The 27,255-nt window shown below is 29.7% G+C and overlaps 2 protein-coding genes across 2 annotated transcripts in view; both read right to left on the bottom strand.

The window, feature by feature from the left end:
- Window positions 1-15,641: 15,641 nt before the first annotated feature.
- LOC105112134 (dynamin-related protein 4C-like) lies at window positions 15,642-18,010 on the bottom strand. Its single transcript, XM_011007723.1, has one exon. The coding sequence runs from the start codon at window positions 17,956-17,958 to the stop codon at window positions 15,919-15,921; it is 2,040 nt and encodes a 679-aa protein (XP_011006025.1). The 5' UTR covers window positions 17,959-18,010; the 3' UTR covers window positions 15,642-15,918.
- An 8,406-nt stretch (window positions 18,011-26,416) lies between these two features.
- LOC105112141 (serine carboxypeptidase-like 17) overlaps window positions 26,417-27,255 on the bottom strand; it is a 4,588-nt gene continuing 3,749 nt past the window's right edge. Inside the window, 3 exon segments of the mRNA XM_011007737.1 lie at window positions 26,417-26,831; window positions 26,931-26,976; window positions 27,121-27,254. Of these exon segments, the coding sequence (XP_011006039.1) occupies window positions 26,748-26,831; window positions 26,931-26,976; window positions 27,121-27,254 (264 nt within the window). The 3' untranslated portion in view covers window positions 26,417-26,747.

The following is a 27,255-nucleotide window of genomic DNA, read 5'->3' as shown; positions in this document are numbered from 1 at the left end:
CCCTTTTGAGTGCACCTTTGAGCCCTCGACCACCTCTTAGATAGTGTGTTTTCTAACCCTACCTCCCTTTCTGAGTGCGCCTTAGAGCCCTCAACCATGTTAGGTAGTGTGTTTTCTAACTCTACCTCCTTTTTGTGTGCACCTTTGAGCCCTCACCTCTTAGGTAGTGTGCTTTCTAACCCTACCTCCCTTTCGAGTGTGGTTTAGAGCACTTGACCACCTAAGGTAGTGGGTTTTCCAACCCTACCTCCCTTTTAAATGCACCTTAGAGCACTCGACCACCTTAGGTAGTGGGTTTTCTAACCCTACCTCATTTTGAGAGCACCTTAGAGCCCTCGACCATTTTAGGTAGTGTGTTTTCTAACCCTACCTCCCTTTCGAATGCAGCTTAGATCACTTGGCCACCTAAGGTAGTGGTTTTTCCAACCCTACCTCCCTTTTGAGTGTGCCTTAGAGCACTCGACCACCTTAGGTAATGGGTTTTCTAACCCTACCTTATTTTGAGAGCATCTTAGAACCCTTGACCATCTTAGATAGTGTGTTTTCTAACCCTACCTCCTTTTCGAGTGCAACTTAGATCACTTGACCACCTAAGGTAGTAGGTTTTCCAACCCTACCTCCCTTTTGAGTGCACCTTAGAGCACTCGACCACCTTAGGTAGTGGGTTTTCTAACCCTGCCTCATTTTGAGAGAGCCTTAGAGCCCTCGATCATTTTAGGTAGTGTGTTTTCTAACCCTACCTCCCTTTCGAGTGCAGCTTAGATCACTTGACCACCTAAAGTAGTGGGTTTTCCAACCTTACCTACCTTTTGAGTGTGTCTTAGAGCACTCGACCACCTTAGGTAGCGGGTTTTCTAACCCTGCCTCATTTTAAGAGTGCTTTAGAGCCCTTGACCATCATAAGTAGTGTATTTTCTAACCCTACCTCCCTTTGAGTGCGCCTTAAAGCACTCGACCTCTTAGGTAGTATATTTTCTAACCCTGCCTCCTTTTTTTAATGCTCCTTAGAGCCCTCGACCATCTTAGGTAGTGTGTTTTCTAACCTTACCTCCTTTCAAGTGTGCTTTTTAGCATTCATTCCTTTTTAAGTCCTATCTCTTTTCAAATACTCTGTCAAGCTTTCATTGCTTTAATAGTGCCCTCGACCAGTATTTTAATACTGGATTTATATCTTAGCATGTAAGTATACAACCCAATATTAAGCAAACTTGATAGAAAAATATTTAAGAAAATCATAAATTTTTTAAAATGATTTTTAAAATTTTTTTGAATTTTTTTGAAATTGTTTTTGTTTTTATATATATATTATTAAATATTAAAACATGTGAACTGGGTCGGGCCAGCCCTTGAAAAGTGGGTCAAAATCAGCCTAAAATGGGTGGGCTGATGTTGGCCCAAGATTTTTGGTTTGGGCCGGGTTAGGTCGTAATTAGCCCGGCCCAACAACTAATTAATTAGCTGCTACATGCAGCAGCTACGATGCTAGGGGGAGGGGGAAGATGATTGGAGCAGTAAGAGAATTAAGCAGGAAGGAGGCTTACTTGGCGTTGGAGAGCTGGCGGTCTGGTGGAGGATAACGGCGTGGCCGGTGGCAACAGCTGTGGAGGCAGGCGGAGAAAGAAAGAAGAAGAAGAAAAACTTGCAGCGAAGAGAGAGAGAGAGAGAGAGAGGTGTTGAAGGCTTCAGTAAGGTGGTTTTATGCCTTCTACAGGTGGGGATGATGGTGTGGTGTTTCGTGGGAAGGACGGCGACAAGGTCAATGGTGGTGGCTAGAGGCCACGGTGGAAAGAAAAAAAACAAGGGGCTGATTGCAGGAAAAACGGGCAGAAAAGTTGATTTTCATCCAATTTTGGGTTCAGTTTTCTCCTTCCCCCGAGCATGAAATTTGCTCTTGTTTATAGGGATGGAAAGAGGGTAACCTCATCTTCAATGGAAAAAAATTCTCAGCCCTTGATTCGACTCGAGGAATCCAGGCCATTGGCTCAAAGTGTGCACCTCGAACTATCAAATTTGGCAAATCCAAGGTTGTAAGCTGCCCAAGGTGGCCACTTTGCGCTAATAAACGGAGCCGTTTCAAAGTTTTTCAACTAGACCAAACCATTCTTCAAGATAAAGGGGTTTTAGGTGGACATGTTGGTGCACACGTTGTTGAATTTGGTTGCCAAACGAGGCAGAAAATGCACCTAAAAAGCTGCTACTCGGGCAACTTTTTACAGAAGATGATGAACAATAACCAGGTGACGCATCGCCTGGTTTGTTTTTTTTAATCCCAAAAATGACGCTGTTTTTGGGTTAAAATTAGGGATTCGTCAATTTTTAATTTGGTCCTCCGGCTTTTAATTTTTTTCAATCAAATCCCTAATTGACCCTAAACTTCTGATTTAATGCAATTTGGTCCCGGCTTAACTTCAACTTTAGCCCCCTATTTACGAGCCTTTTGCAATATGGTCCTTGGTCTCGAATTTATGCAATTTGATCCCTAATTGACCATTAAACTTTCAATTTTTTCAATTTGGCCCCCGGATTTTGTCCATTAGACCCCTATAGTTCGACACCTTTTGCAAATTGGTCCTTGGCTTTGGATTCTGTCAATTTAACCCCTAAGTAGCCCTAAAACTTCAATTTTCTTTCAATTTGACCCCTGATTTCAATCAATTAACTTGGTAAAAATTAAATTTGATCTCTTAAAATTCTAATCTTCTCAATTAAGCCTAAATTAGGCTCCCAAACTTAATGTTTTCACCAATTAAGCCCCAAATAAAATTAATTTGACCCATTTAAAGTATAATTAAGTCCTTACACTTAATTAAATCCTTTATTTGGACCTAAATTAATTCTTAAATATAATTAGAATTTAATTTGGCCTCTGATTTCAATCAATTAACTTGGTAAAAATTAAATTTGGTCTCTTAAAATTCCAATCTTCTCAATTAAATCCAAATTAGGCTCCCAAACTTAATTTTTTACCAAAAAATACAAAGAGAGAAAGGAAGAGCATGATCTTGATCTGGAAAAACATAAATCAAGATTAGTCATTTACAATTAAGCCCCAAATAAAATTAATTTGACCCATTTAAAGTATAATTAAGTTATTGCACTTAATTAAATCATTCATTTGGACCTAAATTAATTTTTAAACAAAATTAAAATTTTATTTGACCCATGATTAAATCAAATTGACCTATTAAAAATTTAATTATGTTATTGGACTTAATGTTTATGCAAAGTTGTCCAATAATCATTTAATTTGACCTCAAATTTGCATTTTTTTTCAATTTTGAGCATAATAGGGCGCTAATAGGTCTTGAATCTCCTCCGAAAATTACAACTTGATTTGTTTGTCTATTTTTACGGTCTTTCTAGATCAGCTTTCTCCACATTGTCAGTCTTTATTTTATTTTTTATTTTTATTTAAAAAAAGTGAATTTTAGGGAATAACCCAGAATTGGGTTATGATAATTAATATCAAGTTTATGCCTTTCATTTCCTTTCCTTTACTTAGTTAACTTTCATCTTATTTATGTTTTTATTTTGTTTATTTATGTTCTTTCTTTCATTATGTTCAGCTAAGTTTATTATGTAAAGGTGAAAATGTTATACTAATAGTGTAAGAATAAGTATAATATAACCTCAACATAAACCTTAATATTTGATACTAACATGTTTTATACTTGGTACAACAAATACATAGTATTTTCATAGCTCATACTGTATGGTATAACCGACACCTAAGCTATGAAAGGAACTTGATTTGTTGTTAACATAAGTTATAATCATGAATGTCCGATAACATTTACAAGTATCAGCATTATTTGAATAAGATAACTAATGCAATTATGTTATCAATTTATAATCTGATTGGAACCTTCTTTGTGTGTGGTTTCCAATTGAATAATAAAAGGTTATACTATACTTGTTTAACATACCATTAGTGGATCCTCTAACCTTGATATTTATTGTTATTATTGTTTAATCTTTACATTAATAATCCATCTCAAAGCTCTTATCGTCATCTTCTTTATTATTCATCATCTTCTTCTTCTTCTCTTTCTTTATTATTATTATTATTATTATTATTATTATTATTATTATTATTATTACTACTACTACTACTACTACTATTAGTATTAGTATTTAGTATTATTATTGTTATTATTATGGATTTGTTGTTGTTGTGTTATTGTTATTTATAATTTATATAATTAACCTCCCTATGGTTCAACTCTGGTATTGCCGAGTTATTTATTACTTTGACACTCCTACACTTGAAAGAATACATCAATCTTTTGGTTATGTCAGGTTTTTGGCGTCGTTGCCGGGTAGATAAGTTCTTTTATAAATTATAGTATTTATTTTATTTTCTCTTTTGACTTTTCTTATATATAACTTTCTTTTCTTTTTTTTGTTTCTTCTTCTTTTGTATTTTTTATTCTACTCCTACATGTGCATGAGAGTGTCGTCATGTACATTAAGTTGTAGACTTTGTAGGGTATCCTCATCATTTTTAGAAAATACGGCCAAAGAAGATATCCAGTCATTTCATAATGAGAATAACCGTGTTAGAATACTTAGAAACCACATGAATCCCACAAGAATAAATGTACATCATGCATAGTTTTTTCTACTAATGCATCTCATCTTAATTTTAAGCCAGACATTATTTAACTTTTCCCTTCTTTTCATGGCTTAAATTTAGAAAATCCATACTTGCATTTAAGGGAATTTTAGGAGGCTTACAACACGTATAATGACTCAAATTATAGCATGAACATTATTAGATTAAAGTTTTTTTCTTTTTTATTAAAAGATAAGGCTAAAACATGACCATAAAATTTAAGACCTCGATCCATTATTATTTAGGATGAAATGCAACAATAGTTTTTAAAGAAGTTTTTCCCTTCTAATAGAACAAACTCTTTCAAAAGATAAATCACTACTTTCATTTAAAAACCAGGAGAAATATTTTACCAACCTCATACATCTAGCAGAGGTATGTAAAACCTTAAGGAAGATCATGACTTGCAAGCCAAGTGATTAGTACTTAAAAGTGCATTTTTATCATGGTTTTATATCATCATTTTGCACTTGAAGTATCAATAACTCCTTAACTAAAATATGTTTTATAATAATGTATCTAATAATATAAGATACCTATAATTTGTGGTAAATGTCTATTTTTAATGCAGGCCTATCAAATAAATGAAAGGATTGATTGATGACTTGAAGAACTTAAATTGCAAGGATAAAGAGATGGTCAAACTTAGAGAAGAGATGTCGGTGCAATCCAAACCGGAACATTGTTCGGTAATTGGGCCATATCTGGAACTACAGATCTCAGATTTAGGTCCAATTTATATGGATGGAAAGGTAAGACATAGGCCTACAACTTTCATATGGAGCCCAAGATCTAAAAAGGCCATTATCAAGTCCAAATTGTAGCAACAACAAAGAAGCCCGAATCTGTCTTCCAGCCCGAGCACTGTTCGGTATTTTGGCCATATCTGGAGTTCTAAAAGTCCAAATGAGCTGAATGTTTTACACAAGAAAGCTGAGACAATTAGCTACAACTTTCATGTCTGCACCTGGCTCCAGTTTTGACGTTATCAATGACGTTTTGGGCAGACAAGAGAAGATAAGGATTGTCACCAAGTCAAAAGTTGGCCACCCACTTATCAATTAGTCATCAAATCAATAGTTCCCAATTTTGGCCTATAAAAGGAGGCATTTGCCATGCATTTAGGCATCTTGGTTTCCAGATCAAGATCATGCTCTTCCTTTCTCTCTTTGTATTTTTTATAATGTTTATGCTTTGCTTTCATTAATATTAAGTTTATGCCTTTCATTTCCTTTCCTTTACTTAGTTAACTTTTATGTTCTTATTTTGTTTATCTATTTTGCTTTCTTTCATTATGCCTAGCTAAGTAAATTATGTCAAGGTGAAAAGGTTACACTAATGGTGTAAGAATAAGTATAATGTAAACTTAATATGGACTTTAATGCTTGATACTAACATGTTTTATATTTGTTAGCTTGTTCACTCTTTAATACTTTGCTTGTTAAATGACTAATCTTGATTTATGTTGTATAACACTTGGTACAACAAATGCTTGGCACTTTCATAGCCCATAATGTATGGTATAACCGACACCGGAGCTATGAAAGGAACTTGATTTGTTGTTAACATAAGTTATAATCATGAATGCTTGACGAGATTTACAAGTATTAGCATTAATTGAATAAGATGACTAATGTAATCATGTTAACAATATATAATCTGATTGGAACCTCCTTTGTGTGTGGTTTCCAATTCAATAATAAGAGTTTATACTATACTTGTTTGATATACCATTAGTGGAATCTCTAACCTTGACATTTGTTATTATTATTGCTTAATCCTTACATTAATATTTGATCTCCAAGTTCTCATCATCATCATCTTCTTCTTCTTCTCTTTCTTTATTATTATTATTATTATTATTATTATTATTAGTACTACTACTACTACTACTATTATTATTATTATTATTATTATTACTATTATTACTATTGTTGTTGTTGTTATTGTTGTTTTATAATTGTTGTTTATAATTTGTACAATTAACCTCCCTGTGGTTCGACTCCGGTCTTACCGGGTTATTTATTACTTCGACACTCCTGCACTTGGGAGAAGACATCAATCTTTCGGTCGTGTCACCAAGTTTGCATCTTTAGCTAGAAAAGTCGAGGCACTAGAATTGAAAAAGAGTGGTCAATTAAAATCTGTTGAAAACATTGTGTGTCAAATATGTGAAACAAATGAACACTCAACTAGTAATTATCCAACCTTGCCTTCTTTTAAGGAATGTCTCCATGAACAAGCCCATGCTTTAAATAGTTTCCAAATGGCCAACCACAACCTTTACTCGCAAACATACAACCCTGATTGGAGAAATCACCCAAATTTCAGTTGGAAGAGTGATAATAACAATATACAAACTTGACAACCACCTTTTCAAACACACCATAATTTTCAAAATTCTCATGGATACGTACCTCCTTATGCTCCACCTCTTAGAAGAAATCTTAGGAAACATTACATGTATTAATTGAAAAGCAAGAGACAATCAATACTCAACTTGCTCAAAACATAACAAATTTTAAAGATACTCTTGCAAAATTGACATTTACTCTTAGTTTCCAAGAGAAAGGTAAGTTTCCATCTCAACCATAACAAAATCCCAAGAGGCAATATAATGCAAATGCAAGTAGTTCTGGAAGCCAATACATGGATCAAGTCAAATCAGTCACTACTCTTTGTAGTGGTAAGGTTATTGAAAAACCTACTCTTGAACCTTGTGAGAAAGATGATGAGTCAATCTTTAAGGGCAAGGAAGGGGTTAAATCTGAAATTTGCAAAGAAAAGATTAATTCCCCACCAGCGCTTCCATTTCCTCATGTCATGACCAAACAAAGGAAAGATAATCATAACTCTAAAATCTTTGAAACATTCAAACAAGTAAGGATCAATATACCTTTGCTGGATGCTATTAAATAGGTTCCTTCCTATGCTAAATTTTTGAAAGATATGCATGATGAAGAGAAAACTGAATGTGAAAAAGAAAGCCTTTTTAGCCGAACAAGTAAGTGTTATTCTTTAGAACAATAATGCTTTGAAATATAAAGACCCTGGGTGTCCTATATTTTCTTATTTTATTAGAGAACATAAAATTGAAATAGCCTTACTTGATCTTAGAGCTAATATGAACTTACTTCCATATTTAGTTTTTCAAAGTCTCAATCTAGGTGAGTTAAAACCAACTTCTATAACATTTTTACTTACCAATAGATCTATAAAAGTGCTTAGAGAAATAGTTGAAGATGTGTTAGTACAAGTCGATAAATTCATTTATCTTGTGTATTTTATTGTCTTGGACAAACAACTTATTGAAGCATGTGATTCATTTCCTGTTATTTTAGAACATTATTTTTTTACAACTTCTAACACATTTATTAATTGCAGGAATGGACTAATAAAGTTGTCTTTTAAAAACATGATAATGGAGATAAATATTTTCAATATTTGCAAGCAACCTGAAAATTATAATGATTTATAGGAAGTGAACTTTACTAAAAAGTTAGTTCATGATCAGTTTCAAACCACTATCAGTGAAATTAAGATTGATGAATCTAATGATTTGCAAATGATTTATTTTTAGGAAGAATCAAAGGCAAGTAATTGGAGACCACAAATTAAGAAATTACCACCACGATCAATTCAATCCATTGCTTTAAATGTCCAACCACTTAAACCTCATTTAAAGTCATTACCATTCAATTTCAAATACTTATTTTTGGGAGAAAATAAAAATTTTACGGTAATTATCTTTTCCAAACTTAATGCACATCAAGAAGGTAAGTTATTACAAACTCTGAAAATAGAAAAAAAATACATTAGTATGGATCATAGTTGACATAAAAGGAATTAGTCCTTTAATTTGCACATAGAGGATTTATTTAGAGAAAAAAGTTAAACCCTCTAGGAAAATGCAACGAATGCTTAATCCTAATATGAAAGAAGCAATGAAAAATGAAGTCATTAAACTTCTAGATAGTAGAATTATTTATCCTATTTCTAATAGCAAATGGTTTAGTCCTACCCAAGTTGTACCCAAAAAGTCTAAAGTCACTGTGATAACAAATAAGAATAATGAGTTAATTCCCACTAGGACTGTTACTGGTTGGTGCATGTGTATTAACTATTGGAAACTTAATTCAATAACTAGAAAAGATCATTTTTCCTTACCTTTTATGGATCAAATCCTAGAAAGAGTTACAGGTCATGAATTTTATTGTATCCTAAATGGATATTCAGGTTACAACCAAATTGAAATTGCATTGGAAGATCAAGAGAAGACTACTATCACATGTCCATTTGGTACTTTTGCATATTAAATGGTGCCTTTTGGATTATGTAATGCATCAGTCACGTTTCAAAGATGCATGCTTAATATATTTAGTGATATAGTTGAACATTTTCTTAAGATTTTTATGGATGATTTTTTTTGTTTTTGGAGATTCATTTATGATTGTTTGACTAACTTAGAAAAGGTTTTTGAGTAGGTGTGAAGAGAAGAATCTTGTACTGAATTGGGAAAAATATCATTGTATGGTAACAAACGACATTGTACTTGGTCACATTGTTTCATCAAAAGGAATTAATGTTGACAAATTAAAAATCAAGTTAATTGCTAACTTACCAAAACCAAAATCTATTAAAGATATTAGATCATTACATGCTGGTTTTTATAGAAGGTTTATCAAAGATTTTAGTGTAATATTTAAGCCCTTGAGTAACCTTATAACAAAAAATAATATTTTTGAATGGATTGAATATTATGAAGAAGCCTTTGTTAAATTTAAAAACTTGCTTACTTCTACTCCTATCATTCAACCTCCTGATTGGTCATTATCTTTTGACAAAATATGTGATGCTAGTGATTATGTCATGGATGCTATCTTGGGACAAAAGAAAGATAAGAAATCTTATGTGATATACTATATAAGCAAAGCTTTAAATAGTACTCAAATGAATTACACCACCACTAAAAATGAATTACTTGCAGTAGTATTTGCATGTGAAAAATTCAGGTCTTATCATGTTGGCTTACTTGTTATTTTTAGTGATCATGCAGCATTGAAATATCTTCTTTCTAAGAATGATTCTGAGGCTAGATTGGTGCGGTGGATTTTGTTACTTCAAGAATTTGATATCACAATCAAAGACAAGAAAGGCACCGAAAATATTGTTGTAGATCATTTGTTAAGATTGACAACATATTTGAATCTAACATCACACCAATCGGTGACTACTTTCCTGATGAATCTTTACTTTCTGTCTCTACATTGCCTTGGTTTGTTAATATTGTCAATTTTCTTGTTTCAGGAGAATTGTTAGCTCATTGGAGTACCCAAGATAAAAGAAAGTTCTTGAACAAAGTGAAGAAATTTTATTGGGATAACCCTTATTTATTTAAATATTTTCCTAATCAAATATTTCAAAGATGCATTCCTGACAATAAGGTAAATAGTGTCATTAAATTTTGTCATTCTAAGACATGTGGGGGTCATTTCTCATCAAGAAAAATAACTATAAAAATCTTACAAAGTGGATTTTACTAGTCCACCATGTTCAAGGACTCACATGCATTCTGCAAGACTTGTGAGAATTATCAAAAGATGGGATCTATTTCAAAACATCATATGATGCCTTTAAATCATATTCTTATCATTGAGATCTTTGATTATTAGGGTATAGATTTCATGGGTCTATTTCCTCTATCATTTGGTTTCTTATACATATTAGTTGCAGTATATTATGTTTCAAAATAGATAGAGGCAATTCCAAGTCGAAACAATGATCATAAAATAGTGATAAAGTTTTTGAAAGAAAATATCTAGAGTCGATTTAGAGTCCCTCGAGTCATGATAAGAGATGGTGGAATACATTTCTACAACAAGTCATTCGAGTCTTTAATGAAGATATATGGAATCGCACATAAAATTGTCACTCCATATCACCCTTAAACAAGTGGACAAGTTGAGCTTGCTAATAGGGAGATCAAATAGATCTTGGAGAAAACAGTGAACCCTAATAGGAAAGGCTAGTCTTTAAGACTTAGTGATATACTTTTGACTTATCAAATTGTTTATAAAACATCATTAGATATGTCACCTTCTAGACTAGTCTACGGAAAACTTTATCACTTGCTTGTGGAACTTGAACATAAAGTTTATTAGGCTATTAAAGCTTTCAATTCAAACCTTAATGATACTAGTCAACTGCGAGAATTACAATGAAATGATGCATATGAAAATTCAAGAATTCATAAAGCAAGAATCAAAGAGTTTCATGACAAGAAAATACTGAGAAAAATATTCAATGTTGGTCAAAAAGTCTTACTTTATAATTCTAGACTCCATTTATTTCCTAGAAAATTAAGATCGAGATGGAGTAGTCCTCTTATTGTGAAACATGTGTATCCATATAGGGCCTGTGATATCGAGAATCCATAGAATGCCAATGTTTTCAAAGTAAATGGATACCGTTTGAAAGTTTGACAATTTTTCAGTTGAAAATGACATTATTGAATTAGGTGATCCTATATATAAAGATTAATTCTTTTCTCACATTGTTTTTGTGTTTTTTTATGTGATTTGTTTTTTGCTAGTTTCTCTCACCCCAGTCAAATGGCAGACAACGGTACTCCATAACTTAAGTCAGTTCTTTTAATTTCCTATAATAACTGATATTTTTATTCAATTCTTTGCTGTTTCTCTTTTTTTTTAATCTCTCCTCCAATTCTCATTTGAAAATGGACACCACTCTTGAAAAATTAAAAAAATTGTTTTCTCGCTCTACCTAAGAAAGCGATTACAAAAATTTACCATGCTAGATGTGCAAGATTAAGGTTGATAATGAACTATGAAATTCCTGAAAAGATTCGCTGGCTAATTGAATCAAAGGTCTAATTATCAGGTAAGTCTTCCAATTCTTTTATTTCATACATGCTTGGGACAGGTAAAAGCACTTTTATAAAGAAACGTCATATAAAATGACTGAAAGTCTGTCATCAATATGCCAAGTAGACTTGCAATGCACAATGTTGTTCTTTAGGAATGGTATTTGTAAACCGTAAAAATAAATACTATTCATTGAGGATGGCCTAAGTAAGGGATCTTTAGATAATCTTCTACTAACTCTTGAGACGCATCCTAGTGAAGATATGCATAGTGCAATTCATGATTTATGGTCATTATTCCATAAAGAACATACTCGATATAGTCTTAGAAATATGACTGAAAAAGACCTTGTTTAATGGATTTTAAAAAAACTAGATAGGAAACCTATCCCCGACCTATAAAGAACGTTTACTTCGTTCTTAGACATAAAACCAAGGAAAGATATAAGCCACAATCACAACTGTGATTTGAGTCATAGTTTGTAAAAACTTGTGTCTTTTTGTTTTATTAATAGCATAATATTTATGCTTTATTATTTTTTATATTTGTTTAAGTGTGTTTCAGGTTTGTCAGTAATCGGTGTTGTAAGTGATGTCTTCTATACTCTATCTTTCTACCTTAGGATATTAAGGAAAATGTCTTATTTTGGTTGGGGAAAGAGGGTAGTAGTTTATATTAAAAAAAAAACTTTGTTTTTTATTTTATAAACCATTTGCAAACTATTGTTTCTAAGATGGCAAAGTAAGGAGGAATTTTATTGACTCTTAAGACATATCTTGGTTAACATTTTTCAATGGTTATTTGCAATATTCATTACAATGTCTATGAAAATACTTCTTAAAATATTCAAGTTTATAAACTCTTACATTTTTATCACTTAATTCTGCTCATATACTTATTTAACATGTATTTTTAAACCTTAATTTTCATACATACTTTAACATATGATTATGGGTTGCATATTGGATTATTACATTATTTATATTTTTTTTAAATGTAACAACTAAGAGAAAGGAATAGTATATAATTTACAAAAAAAAGCAAAAAAAATGATGATAATAAAAATGTAGATAAGTTTGGTTTCGTAGCCTCCCTAATTTAAGTAATTAAGCCTGAAATGGTGTTTTAACACCTAATACCCTAAAGTCAACTGACTTATAAATTATTGGCCCAACTTTACATGGGTTAAGGAGAAAAGTTTAAGAGAATCAAACATTGCACTCTCTACGTATTAGTATTTGCAACCCGAGTTACTATGCTCGTCAGGATGTCTCAACACCTAATGCCCTAAGACCAACTGATCTAGAAGTCATTAGTTAAAAGCTCATTATATGAGTTAAAGATATATTATGTTTTAAGTTATATGTATATATATTAAAAAAATAAAAAAAAAATCTCAACCTAAGAAACTTAACCTTAAACATTAAAAAAAATTGTTTTCTTCTAAAAAAAATCCTCATAACTATGTGTTGATATATTAAGCATAAAATAAAGGTTTATTAATATTTTGTTTAAGAGATATTGAGTAAATATATAAATTTAATAAGAGTTTGTTTATCTGAATACATTAATAGAAGTTGAATGATGAATACCTTGCTTTATGGAATTTGTAAATTATTTTTCTATTATAGCACTTTAATTACTAGGGACTAGTAATAAGCTGGTTGGGGGATGTGATTAGTACTTAAAAGTGTATTTTATCAAGGTTTTATATCATCATTTTGCACTTGAAGTATCAGTAACTCCTTAAATAAAACATGTTTTATAATAATATATCAAATAATATAAGATACCTTTAACTTATGGTAAGCATTTATCTTAAATGCAGGCCTATCACATAAATAAAAGGATTAATTGATGAGTTTAAGAGCTAAAATTGAAAGGATAAAGAGATGGTTAAACATAGAAAAGCATTTCCTTTCCTTTAGTCAGTTAACTTTTATCTCATTTATATCCTTATTTTGTTTATTTATGTTTCTTTCTTTCATTATGTTCAGCTAAGTTTATTATATCAAGGTGAAAAGGCTACATTAATGGTGTAAGAATAAGTATAATATAGACTCAACATGGACCTTAATGTTTGATACTAACATGTTTTATATTAGTTATCTTGTTCACTTTTAATATTTTGCTTGCTAAATGGTTAATCTAGATTTATATTGAATAACACTTGATACAACAAATATATATTACTTTCATAGCCCATACTGTATAGTATAACCGACATTTGAGCTATCAAAGGAACTTGATTTGTTGTTAACATAAGTTATAATCATAAATGTCTAATAACATTTACAAATATCAACATTATTTGAATAAGATAACTAATGTAATCATGCTAACAATATATAATCTGATTGGAACCTCCTTTATCTGTGGTATCCAATTGAATAATAAAATTTTATATTATACTTCTTTGACATATCATTAATGGATCCTCTAATCTTGACATTTGTTGTTATCATTGTTTAATCCTTACATTAATCTTCCTTATTCTTTATTATTATTATTATTATTATTATTATTATTATTATTATCATTATTTATAATTTATACAATTAACCTCCATGTGGTTCAACCCCGGTCTTGTTGGGTTATTTATTACTTCGACACTCCTACACTTGGGAGAAGACATCAATCTTTTGGTCATGTCAAGTTTTTGGTGTTGTTGCTGGGAAGGTAAGTTCTTATACAAATTATAGTATTTATTTTATTTTCTCTTTTTACTTTTCTTGTATTTAACTTTGTTTCTTTTGTTTTGTTTCTTCTTCTTTTGTTTTTTTTCCTTTTATTCTACTCCTACACATACATGAGAGTGTGGTCATGTATATTAAGTGATAAACTTTATAGGATATCCTCATCATTTTTAAAAAATATAGTCGAAGAAGATAACTAGTCGCTTCATAATAAGAATAACCGTGTTAAAACACTTAGAGACCATATGAATCCCACAAGAACAAGTACACCATCATACATAGTTTTTTCACCTGATGCATCTCATTTTAATTTTAAGTCAGGCATTATTCAAATTTTATCTTCTTTTCATGGCTTAGATTTAGAAAATTTATACTTGCATTTAAAGGAATTTGAGAAAGATTGCAACACGTATAATGACTCGAATAGTAGCATGAACACCATTAGATTAAAGTTTTTTTTTCTTTTTCATTAAAAGATAAAGCTAAAATATGGCTACAAAAATTTAGACTTGGATCTATTTGTATTTGGGATGAAATGTAACAATAGTTTTTAAAGAAATTTTTCCCTTCTCATAGAACAAACTCTTTCAAAAGACAAATCACTACTTTCACTCAAAAACCAAGAGAAATATTTTACTAATGTTGGGATAGATATCGAGATTACTTAATACTTGCCCTCATCATGGTTTTGAAACATGGAAATTGGTTGCATATTTTTATGAAAGGTTAACACCTGTAGATAGGCAAATGATTGAATTTATGTGCAATAAAACTTTTGAAGATAAAGACCCTCATGAAGCAATGAAATATCTAGACTTATAAGCTGAAAATTATTAAAATTAGGACACTGTAGGTACTTATGAGGCACCGAGTAAAACTCAAACTCATATATCTAGTGGAGGTATGTAAAACCTTGGGAAAGATTATGATCTTCAAGCCAAATTTGCATCTTTAGCTAGAAAAGTCGAGGCACTAGAATTAAAAAAAAAATAGTCAATTAAAATATGTTCAAGACATTGTATGTTAAATCTATGAAACAAATGAATATTTAACCACTAACTGTCCAACCTTATCGTTTTTTAAAAAATATCTGCATGAACACACTCATGCTTTAAACAGTTTTCAAAAACTTAACCATAATTCATACTCGCAAACATATAACCCTGATTGAAAAAATTACTTAAATTTCAATAGAAAAAATAGAAACAACAATACACAAATTTTACAACCATCATTTCAATTACATTATAATTTTTAAAAATATTATGAATATCCAACTCTTTATACTCCCCTCCAATGAAATAAAACACCTCCAGTATAAACACGACACTTCAACTCATAGATTCTTTTCTATTTGGATTTTTATTACAAAAAAGCGCAACACAGAAGAAACAAAGAAACCTGGCAAATTACTGTAGATGGGAATACTAAAGTTGGGTATATGGAAAACAGAACATAGAAGGGTATGGACTCTGGATTAAACATTTGAAGGGCTTGCACATAGAAACTATCGGATGAGATAGCAAAATATGCAGCACAAAAGAAATCCTATTTTGCAGACTCAATTACCCAAATCACCTGTCACACACTGTAATACATTCATAGTATCTTAGCTTAATTAGAAAAGCAGAAGCTCATAGTAGATAACAAACACCATAATAGAACTAATCTATTAACTAAAAGAAACAAGAAAAGCATTACAAGCTCCATAATCTGTTAACCTCTAGTGATCACCCCATTCAATTTTGTCCCTGATATTTGCCAGCACCTCTTTAGACTCCCTCAACAACTTGATACTTGTGTTCAGCCTCTCACGCTTGCTAGCAACAGATGGAGGTTCCTCTAACATTCTTTCTATTGCAACACCACCACCAGTACCCAACAACGCATTAATAATCTCCTTTTCCATTTCCTTGTTCACAAAGTTTCGGATGCTGAGCTGGAGATGCAGAGCCATATTGTCAACCAACCTCATCAAGACAATCTTCCAGTAAGCAATCATCCTCATCTTCAAGTCAAAAGCTTCAAGAAGAATATGTTTGTGACACCTAAGATCTCCCACTACAACGTCTCTCGAGCCATCAATCGTCACCTTGGAAGATCCAAATGTCGTAATGTTGTCGATGACTACTTGCTGCTGTGCGATGAGCTTGTTCCATTCCTTCATATATTCTGGATTACATGTGTAATCCGTTTCCTTCTCCATCTGGACAATCTCTGTTACCCAATCAATGGACCGGTCTTTCATTTTATCTAGAAGTTTATGGGCCGCTTGTACGATAAATAACTGAAGTTGGCGATAGTTCGCCGAGTGATGATTCAAAACTGAAATGACCACACCCCCAATGTAAGCCCACACTTTTTCAACAAACTCTATTGGTAGTTCTGATATTTCTTCAACCTTTTGCTTCAGGATGGTAAGGATGGCAGTGTGAGGAAGGATATTGGGCAATTCAATCCCTTTTGTTTCTTCCAAAACCTCAATCTCCTTTATCATAAAGTTCTTTGTATGGTCAGAGCACTTCTGAAGTTCTGTTGAGAATTCATTGAGCATTTCAACCAATCTAGCAGTGCCGTGCATATTGTTTTTATGTGAGTATTCATCAATTTCCCCTCTTACAAGGATTTTCCTCAAAGACTCCTGGGAAGATCCAATAATGCCCGTGAAAGCTGCCATGACCTCAGCAACTGACAACAACCTCCTGGGCATCCCATTCAGCTCTGAAATACTCATTTTCAACTTCTCATCAATCTTTCTGACGATATCAGGCAAACACTTGGCAATAATATTGGCCTGAATTTGCACCAGTTTTTGAGCCAAAACTTGAATACCCACTGTAGATTCATCAATCTTGGACAAAAGTTGATGTGTAGCAAACAGTGCAGCTTCTTCCTTCCTTGCATCCTCATAAGACTCATTACCAATACGGTTTCTAACACACACATAACCAAGGCCTATATTCACATCATTGCTAGTGACCTTCTCCAGTAACCCTTCAGGTGATTTATCAACCTTTGTAACCACAGCAAGAGTCCTCTCACCCTTCTTGTCGACTTTCTGTGACATCATTATGGATTCACACGTGGAAAAATCAACGCTCGCAGACAAAACATTAAGGATAACACTCTCATTAGGACTAATATACTTCATTATAATATTTGCTATCTGCTCATAGATATTTTCAGGCTGACCATGAACAGGAACTCTTGTAATTCCAGGGAGATCAACAAGAGTAAGATCAGGAACACCATTCTTTTTCACTACAAGAGTTAATTCAGTGTTAGATATGCCCTTACCGTTGCCTGCAATCTCACCAGTGGCAAGATTGATAGCATCAGCAACGTGGGCTTCATCAGTAGGCACTGTTTTGTCCTTGAACTGCAAGAAAATCTCTGGTACAAGAGATGGGTGATGTTTAAGCCTCATAATGAGAGGCACTCTAGTGCAAATTCCATCACCACGAGGAAGATTGATACAAGCCAATGATTCAAGAACACTGGATTTTCCTGAAGATTGATCGCCAACAACAACGATGGTTGGAAGTTGTATGCCTTCTTTCACTACCTGGAGTTGCCTCAGCCTGTCCACCGCATCAAGGAGAGGTGTGATACGGTCGTTGTAATATGAAACAATTGGTACATGATCATGAAAAATAGCCTCATGTTCAACATGAACTTCTACTTCTGTATTTACTGATGCATGTGATTCAACTTCGTATTCTTGAACTCCTTCCCTTTTTGAAGAAGGCTTGCCTCCACTCATTTTCTCTAGAAAAGATCAGACAGGGATAGAAGAAGAGAGAGATTTTTATGTGGAAGAGTTTGAAGATTGGTATGGTCTTGGAAAGAAAAGGAATGGAACGGAAGATATATTTTATAGCAGAGGAGATTTTCATTTAACTGTAAAATTAAGATAATTAATTGCTAAATTAGGATATAGAGATTTTCAATATAGCTCTCAAATTAATATATTTATTAATTAGGTCCCTATAGGAGAAGCATTATCCATTCTTCCATTAGTGGAAACACTTACTTCGTTTGATTAAATATAAAACGTCAGATTTCCCTCAAAATCCCATCCTTTTATTGCATTAATTATGCATGCAATCTAAACATGGAAACTCGTATGAACGAAGGAGTTCAATCGAGGATTAATTCGAGCTTTGCTCTTAAGGTAATTATCAAGTCTTTGACATGAATAATTTCTTTCCATTTCTAAATATTGTTTTCATTGCTGAGAAAAATAGTACATAAGGTGGATCGAATAACCTCCAACAAAAGAAAAGTATAAAGAAAAATAAACTCCAACAAAAGAAAAGTATAAAGAGAAAAAAGGACTAAATCGAATAACCTCAACATCAACCTAAACTAAATCTTTTATTTAGATAATATTATAAGAGCACATCTCTCGTATTAGTATGGTGAATTCAAAAGAATTAATTTATTTAAGTCTCTTATATACTATCTTCTAAGTGCAAATTAAAAGAACCAAGAAAATGAACATATCTCATTAACTATAAGATTAACCTTAAGATAGAAATTTTTAAAAGAGCTAAAACAATCAATTAAGCGAACTTTAGACCAAATTAATTTGACCTTAAAAATCAAATTACTCGAATATTATTGAAGCAAATCAACACCTTAACTTGGCGATAAAGTAAGAAAAAGAAGATCGAATATTATTAAAGCAAATTCAAAGGGATGTTTAGTATAATTATTGGGAATGTGATATTTGTGTTTGGGGAAAAATAAAAATTGCTAGTAATATATGTTTACGTACTTTGTTGGTTCATCCTTAGGAATTCATAAAGAGTTTAAAGAAATTTGCAATTTTCAAAATATCTAAATTTAAAATATTAATATTTGCTTTTTATTTAAAAATTATATACATAAATATACATGTTACTAGTATTGAAACATGAAATATTGAAATAGATCCAAATAAGGAATTGATGTTTTGGCATAGAAAACTAATTTTTTGATTAAAAAAATAACATAAAAAGTTGACTTGATAAAATTGTAATTATCCAGTAAAATAAGTGTGCATTAATAATGCAGGCATGAAAATCATAGAACTATAATATCTATTAGTAAAACAAATTAAGGTATATATGTACAATCAATATTAATGTTAGTATTATATGGTCCTGAAAAATTACTCACATTCCCAGGCCCTTGGATTGTAATTCCCATCATTTTAGAATATGTTTCCAAGAAAATGTCTTTATAAATAAATTAATACTCCATTTATTTAAAAAAAAATCATAAAACAAAATTTAAAAATTTTAGTTCAAATGCAATCATTTCTAATCCAGAGAATAGCAAAACTAGTTTTAAAAACATTTAGTAGGTTTGAAAAATAATTTGATGACGTTCTTCATATTTTTTTGTAATTTTTTCAAACAAAGAAAATTAAAATAATAAAATATTTTTATCTTATATACAAAGATTTTAGGAATGTAAAATATTAATTTTTAATAAAAAAATCATATTTAGTTATCAATATTTTTTATGCGCAAATACTTTTTATCAAAGTAAAATATTACATTTTAGATGAAGGTGCTACTAAATAGTAAATCTAGAGGAGCATGTCACATATTCTAAAAGATGTAAAGTTGATCTATTAGATTTGTCTAAGAGACAGGTAATATAATTAAAGTTTTAAAAAATGACAATACAAGAAAATATTTATTAAAAACTAAATAATACAACACAAATGAATAAGGATAACCAAAATGCCAATACCAAAATCTAGGTGATAGAAAAAAAAGTAGAAAAGGCATGATAATTGGTAGGGTAAATAGAGCATAAAAGATTTCAAAGCAATCTTTAAATATGCTAAAAAGAATGATAGCCTTGAAAGTATAATTCTTAATAATATAAAAATGATCTTAGAATTCAAAAAATATATTATTATTATTGATAGCAAATTGAGGTATAGAAAGAAAGGATTTTATATATATATATTTTTATATATCAAGAACATGTAAGATAGTCAATAATCATAAGGTATAAGTAAGTGTGGGAACATGGGAATCACCAATAAAAGAGATAAGGAGACAATTACCATCCTTTATATCAAGGTAATCTAAAACATTATAGGACTCTATATGTGATAGGCTAGTAATATCTTTCCTAATAGAGAGATGCTAAAACCAGTAAAGTGTGAAATTCATTAAAAGATATTGATTTTGCTAGAGTACATATTGTTCCCATTATAGTTTATTAACCAAATTCAAGAAGCAATTTTATGCTGATGATAATTTGATGGTTAAATCTCACTTAATTATTGATTTTAAATTTATTCTTCAATAATCATGAATTTAAATTTTTTATAATTATTAAAATTATTAATTTTAAGATTTATGAAATTAGTTAAAGTTCGTGTGAATTACTCTGGATATTTATGCTAATTAAAAAAAACAACTCCTTGATTAATTGGATAAAAAAATAAGGTAATATGAACTTTATATCAGAAGGAGGTTATGATGCTTTCAGAAGGTTCCTAATATAATTTAATATTCATAGCTAAACACGGAGAGATATCAATGCAAATGCTAAAGTGGTTCAAACATCATTGGATGGAGTACAAACTATTATTAGGGCTAATACCTCGGTTGAGAGGGAGACAATTAGTGGTCTCATGAGTAGTTAAGTTAGTCATGTTGCCCTCATATGGTATAGGGTCGAATGACTACTATGTACAAATTTAAATAAGCCATGGATTTACTAAACTTGTTCTTTTCAAAAGATTTAGTTGTTTCGTATGTTTTTCAATGGGGACGGCGAACATGTTGAAGGCTACAACTATTGGAGTTACTAACGGAGTTCGACTATGTTTATTTTTATGTTCTAAAAATATTTTTAAAAAATTAATTTTTTTAATTTTTTTATTTGTTTCAAATTAATATTTTTTTATATTTTTAAATTATTTAATGTATTGTCAAAAATAATTTTAAAAATAAAAAATATTATTTTGATATATTTCCAAGTAAAAAACACTTTGAAAAACAATCACAATCATATTTTCATACAAGCCTTTACTGTCATTGGGGTTGTAAAAGGGTGCGATATCAAGACAAGGATTTCCTAAGTAGCCATGAGTAAATACAATATTAATAATATAATACTACTAGAAAATTAATAAATATAAATGGAAATACTGAGGAAATACTTTCGTTAGTAATTTCCAATAAATTTTACCAATGTATTTATTCTGTTGGTATATATCAAAGGAATTATAATAGGAAAAAAGTAATTAAAAAAATAAAAAGAAACAATGAAGTGTCATGTTTTACCAACAAAATTTATTATGTCAGTAAAATCTGTCGAGAAAATCATTGATAAACTGTGAACATTGTTCATCTTGTCAATTACAAAAGGAATCATCGATAGAAAATTTTGTCGGTATTTTACAAAGAGCTTTGGAACTATTTACGTTTTAATTGTATTATTAATTATTATTCTTTATAGACAAAATCACCGATATGTTGAAAAGTTGTCAACGTTATTTGGTGGTTTTTTAAAAAATTTAGATTAAATTAAATATTACAAATGAAATCACCGACAGATTGAAACATCGTCAGTAATATTTGGCGGTTTTTGAAAAGTTTTAATTAAATTAAAATTTTAAATTAAATAGTATAGATAGAATCACTAATGAAATGATTAAAAATATTAATATTTAATTACTTGTCGATAAAACCGTTGATAAAACATCCAAAAAAAGCCTAGAAACCCTAATTTCATAACAAACTCGTCTCATTTTTTCTTCTTCTTTTTCTTCTTTTTCCTCGTATGTAAAAAACATTAATATCCATTTTTTTTCTCTTTTCTTCTTAACTAATTTTCTTCTCCTCCATGCTCAGGTATGTTTTCTTCTTCTTCTTTTTTCTTCTTAGTTTTTTTTTTTAAATTAGTATACTTTACGAAAAAAAAATTTCTATTCTTAACTTCACTTGCAACTATATTAAGATAAAAAAAAATTTTATGTTTTTTTCATTATATTTTTTTAATTTTTTGTTCCTAATAATTATGTGAATGTTGTTGTAAGATTTTTTTTCATATGAAATCAATTTTTAGTTGATTTATTTATATGATTTTTAAATTTTTTTCATATGAATTTTTATAGTTGAATTTATTTTTTCATGTTATTTATTTGTTGCAAATTTTTTTGAGTTGATTTTCTACCTTTTTTTCCAAGCATTTTGAGTATTATAGAGTGTTGAATTATATTAATTTAATTATTTTATATTTATGTAAAATATATTTTTTAAAAATATTTTTAAATAATTACCAATAAAATTACATACAGTATTTTACAAAAGAAAATATCAACAGAATAAAATGGATAATTTTTATTTTGCGTGCTTATTCTATTGGTAAACTCATTAGTAATAATATTTTTTTATTACCAATAAACATATCAATAATAAAAAAAAATATCGATAAAAGAGTTACCAATAAAGTATTTTTATTGGTGATTTTATTAATAAATTAATTATTAATACAATGATAGTTTAAATAACAAAAATAAATATTAATAAATATAAAATTTGTGATAGTATAATAAATAACGAGGTCAACAATTATTATGCTGTATCATGTGGCTTCGATCAATATCTTAAATGACTCCTTTAAGAAAACCTTGAATGCCTTCATGGGAAACTTCCACTAAAGGACAAAAAAAAAAGCCTGATAAACGTCCGGAGGCCACCAATAAATCTTCTGAAGTTTTTGAAATTTTTATTTTATTTTAGACCTTTCATGAACAGTCAATTGGCCCCTTTCATTAAACTTTGGATTCGTCATTGTCTGTTGCAAGTCTATGCAGAAGAAGCAACGAATCCTTTACGGGTTTGCAATTACTTTAACCAAAATTGATTCTATTTAGCAGTTGACGACTTGTTATTTTATGGACCCAATAGACTCATATTTGATAAGTTACGTCAAGTTCAAGGCCCTTCTTCTGCACCTTAAACAGAGTGAGATTTTCGTAAAAACATTATATTTTAAAATTTTATTTTATAAATTAAGTTTTTTTAGTTAAATTAATTTTTTGATATAGTATTAAAATCTTAATAATAAAAGAATTACAAGTTTAAATATTATTATTTTTATTTATTTATTAACAACTTAAATTTTAAAAGTTGAATTAATTTTTTTTTTTGTAATTTACCTTCAATTTTAGTAGTTTACAAATTTTACTACTATACACACATACTTAAAATGAATTTGATCAAAATTACAATAATGCAATGGTAGGTTTGTAGAGTCATCTGATATCTTCTATGTTTGTTTATTAAAAAGTTTTTGTTTTAAGTGAATTTTAATTAAGTGAATTATTTTTTGATATTTGATAATATAATGAAAAATAAGTTGGGAAACGTTTTCTAGTGTTTAATTATGTTATGTAAAATAAACTGAAAAATAACTTATTAATATTTTATTTTTTCTCAAGTTTATTAAAATAATGAGGAACAAATTAAAAAGTTAAATGAGAATGAAATTGAAAAAAATATATAATTTCATAAATTATCTCAAATAAAATAAATAATAATCAAAATAATAGAAATCAAATAAAAAAATAAAAAAAATGAAAGATGAAGAAATTAAAATAATAATAATTAACATATCATAAATTATTTTAAATAAAATAAGTAACAATCAAAAGAACGATGATCAAATTTAATAGATAAAAAATTTTAATAAAAAATAATAAAGGAAGCAAATACCAATTATAAAAATAAGAACAAAAGTTAATATAAAAATTAAATTTTAAGAGATGAAATTAAAAAATAAATATTCAATATATATATATATATAGCAATCAAAAGTTTCAGGATCAAATTTGATATAATTAACAAATAATATGACTTTTCAAAAAATTTCACAACTTCCAAAAAGTATTTTCCACCTAAATGTTTCAGGAAAATATTTTTCTAAAAATCAAGCCAAATATTTTTTTACTAAAAAGTATTTTTTGTTGACCATGACAAACAAACACAAAAAAATTTTAAAAATTATTTTTAAAAAAATAAACACAACCTTCTTTAGATCTTAGAAGAATTCGAAAAAGGACCTATTTTGCCTTGACAAGCTAGTGGCTCTCGCTACTTTTGATTTATTTATTAAAATTATTTTTTATTAACAAAATTCTATAAAATATTCTACAAAAAATATATTTATTTATAATGTCATTTTAATATTTAATTATTAATTTAATTTCACCACTGTCATCATACTATTGTTATTTTTTTTTACTATTATTTTATTATCATTATCTTTATCATTATAATAACTATTATCTTATAATCACTACCATCGGAGCTATTTTATTACTACAATACATTATCATTATTATATTTTTTTATATTATTATTTATCTAATATCATAAAAAAGCTTCATGTAAAATAAATATTTTATTTATAAAATATTTTATATTTGTAAAATATTTAACGCAAACAAACGCGTTACAGGGCATCCCCAATTTTAAAACTGGTTATTATTTACAAAGATTTGACATGCATGCATGATCATAGACAGTTAAATTAGAGAATGTCGAACATAATCCCTAATTGATCACATATTCTAACTGGTTAATTTCTATTTTCTTGTCTGTTTAATCTTCCCAGCCATTAATTAGGCAGGGAAATTGGCTAGGTTTATCAAAAGAATATGGGAGAGCTGAAAACCATGGTTGTTGATGTAGTATCATCAAGGTAACTCGTTTCTGCCCTAAAAAGGGATTCCTACCTTGTCGCTTCCTTCCTTGCATTTTGGTCATGCATTTATAGCATCATAATTACTATTCCACTGACTTCATCATCTTCGTATTGTGTGCTTTCTTCAGGAAGGATGTTCACTTCTTCTTCCACTATATATTCTCTTAAGAAGTCATCCAGAAGATCATTTTAATGAGTCCACAATGCATTGGACTAAGCAAACCAGTTTAAGCCCAGAAGAGAAATAAACAAAGCTTAGAGTTAGAGGTGATTCGCCAAGCTTCCTCTGTTTCTCCATAGCAGAGGTTTGAAATCATTAAGAAGATCAAATACTGTCAAGATCATTGAGTATTTTAGAACTTGCAGGTGAGACATACACCTCAAGGAAAAATTACTGTCAATACAGTAATACAGCTTCTAAAATGGATATCAGACAACCATATCAAGTACTTTGATAAAGAAATCAATTAACGGTTTTGGTTATGCCCTTGCGGCGCACCTGCATATCAATTGCTACCGTCGGATTGTTTGCTCGAGAGGAAACCATAAAATAATTCATGATGAAGTTATTAGTTTGAATCTTATTTAATAATTTAAAATTTAAAATTAAATTAATTATTTAATATAATATTATAATTTTAATAAATAAATAATTACATGTTTGAATCTTAATACTTTTATTTATTTAATAAAAATTAAATATAATATGATATAAATCTATATAAATTTTAAACTTGAAAACTTTTTATTTAAAAAATTATATAAATCATATTTTAAAATTTCATCTAAAAATTTAAAATTTTTACATCATTAATTTTTACAAATTGCATTTCTGTTTCCGAGAGGCTTTTTAAAAACTGTTTTTCAAATTATTATCTTAGACAGCTAATAATGCGAACAATAATATTGGGGCGTTAACATTTCATTTTTCTTTTTCAGTTTATGTATGTTTTTAGTTTATTTCATAAAATATAAATAATACCTTCTCATTTTTTAATTAAAAAAATTATAATACATGAAACATATTCATAACATAATTAATTTTTCATATTAGATATTAACTTAAAATTCACCCACAACATATTTGTGTTTTTGAATTAAAAAGGAATCATGAGATTTTAAAATGTATCTACAACAATAGTATTTGAATCCAAAAACTTTAGTCCCCGAATGATAGAAATTTAATCAAGAAAAATAGAAAATAACATATCATTTGTTTTAATTTTTTACTTTGATATAATATTTTAATATAAACACTCTTATATTATTTTTTTTAATTTAATTAATTTAATATTTTATTATTATTTAATTAAATAATAAAATTATTTTAATAAATAAATTCAATAAGCAGAATCCAGTCAATATCTCATCTTATAAAATTAAATATTTTAATTTATATATGTTTTTTAATATTTTTTATTTATTAACAAAACTAAATGCATGCATAATTTTTTTTATTTTTACTTACAATTTATTTTAACTATGAAAATATATTGAAAAAAACTTGTTTATAAATCTTTTGTTAAAAAAAAAATCTAATGTGTTTGAACAGTAACAAAAAACACTTCTCTCCTTTTACGAAGGGTAGATTTGACAAGTATTATACAGCTCATTAGCAATAAACTTGACAATAATTAATTGTGGCTAATTTCCATTGATGGTAGCAGAACTAAAATGATGCACTGTGCTTAATTTCTTTATTTGGACTTAGGAGTTTTAGCATTCGGATAGAATACCTGTCGTAGTATATAAACAGGTTTTTTTTATTCCCCGACGCAGTGGCCAGTGACCTTTTCCCATGACTGCGCTTCCAGTAGCAGCCTAGTTTTACAACGGTTCTTGAAGTATCCACCGTTTAAACATGGCAAAACATTCTGCAGGCTTGTGTTCGGGAGCAGTGTGCCCACCACCCTACATTTTAGCCAAACAATGAAGTCCAAAATATGCGCTAGAAATTGAGTGTTAGAATCATCTGTGCAAGAAAAAATGGAGAAATTCTGAATTTCTTACCATCACAGTCGCAAATGTCAACTGACTAGAGTAAGTCCTCGTGTATCTGCGCGCACATGCTCAAGTCAAACATCCAGATCACTCATCTTCTTCATTTAATAGGCTCTTTTAACAGGCAGATTAAGAGCTAGAGAAGAGTCACAGAATGCCAGCAAATTGATCAAAACGAATATTCATTTGAAGAACATACCCTGCAACTTGACCTTGAAAGTGCCATGGATGCCAGTCATCAACAATAGAGTAGTTTAAAGATCTTATCCATGCTTGAGTTCCCAAGAATGGTATCACCATATCATGATCGCCACTGTTCAACACAAGGAGCGAC

The sequence above is a fragment of the Populus euphratica genome, unplaced genomic scaffold (assembly GCF_000495115.2).
Source record: "Populus euphratica unplaced genomic scaffold, PopEup_1.0 scaffold384.1, whole genome shotgun sequence".
Lineage (NCBI taxonomy): Eukaryota > Viridiplantae > Streptophyta > Magnoliopsida > Malpighiales > Salicaceae > Populus > Populus euphratica.
Note: the sequence above shows the minus strand (reverse complement) of the source record. Positions and strands in the feature narration are given on the sequence as shown.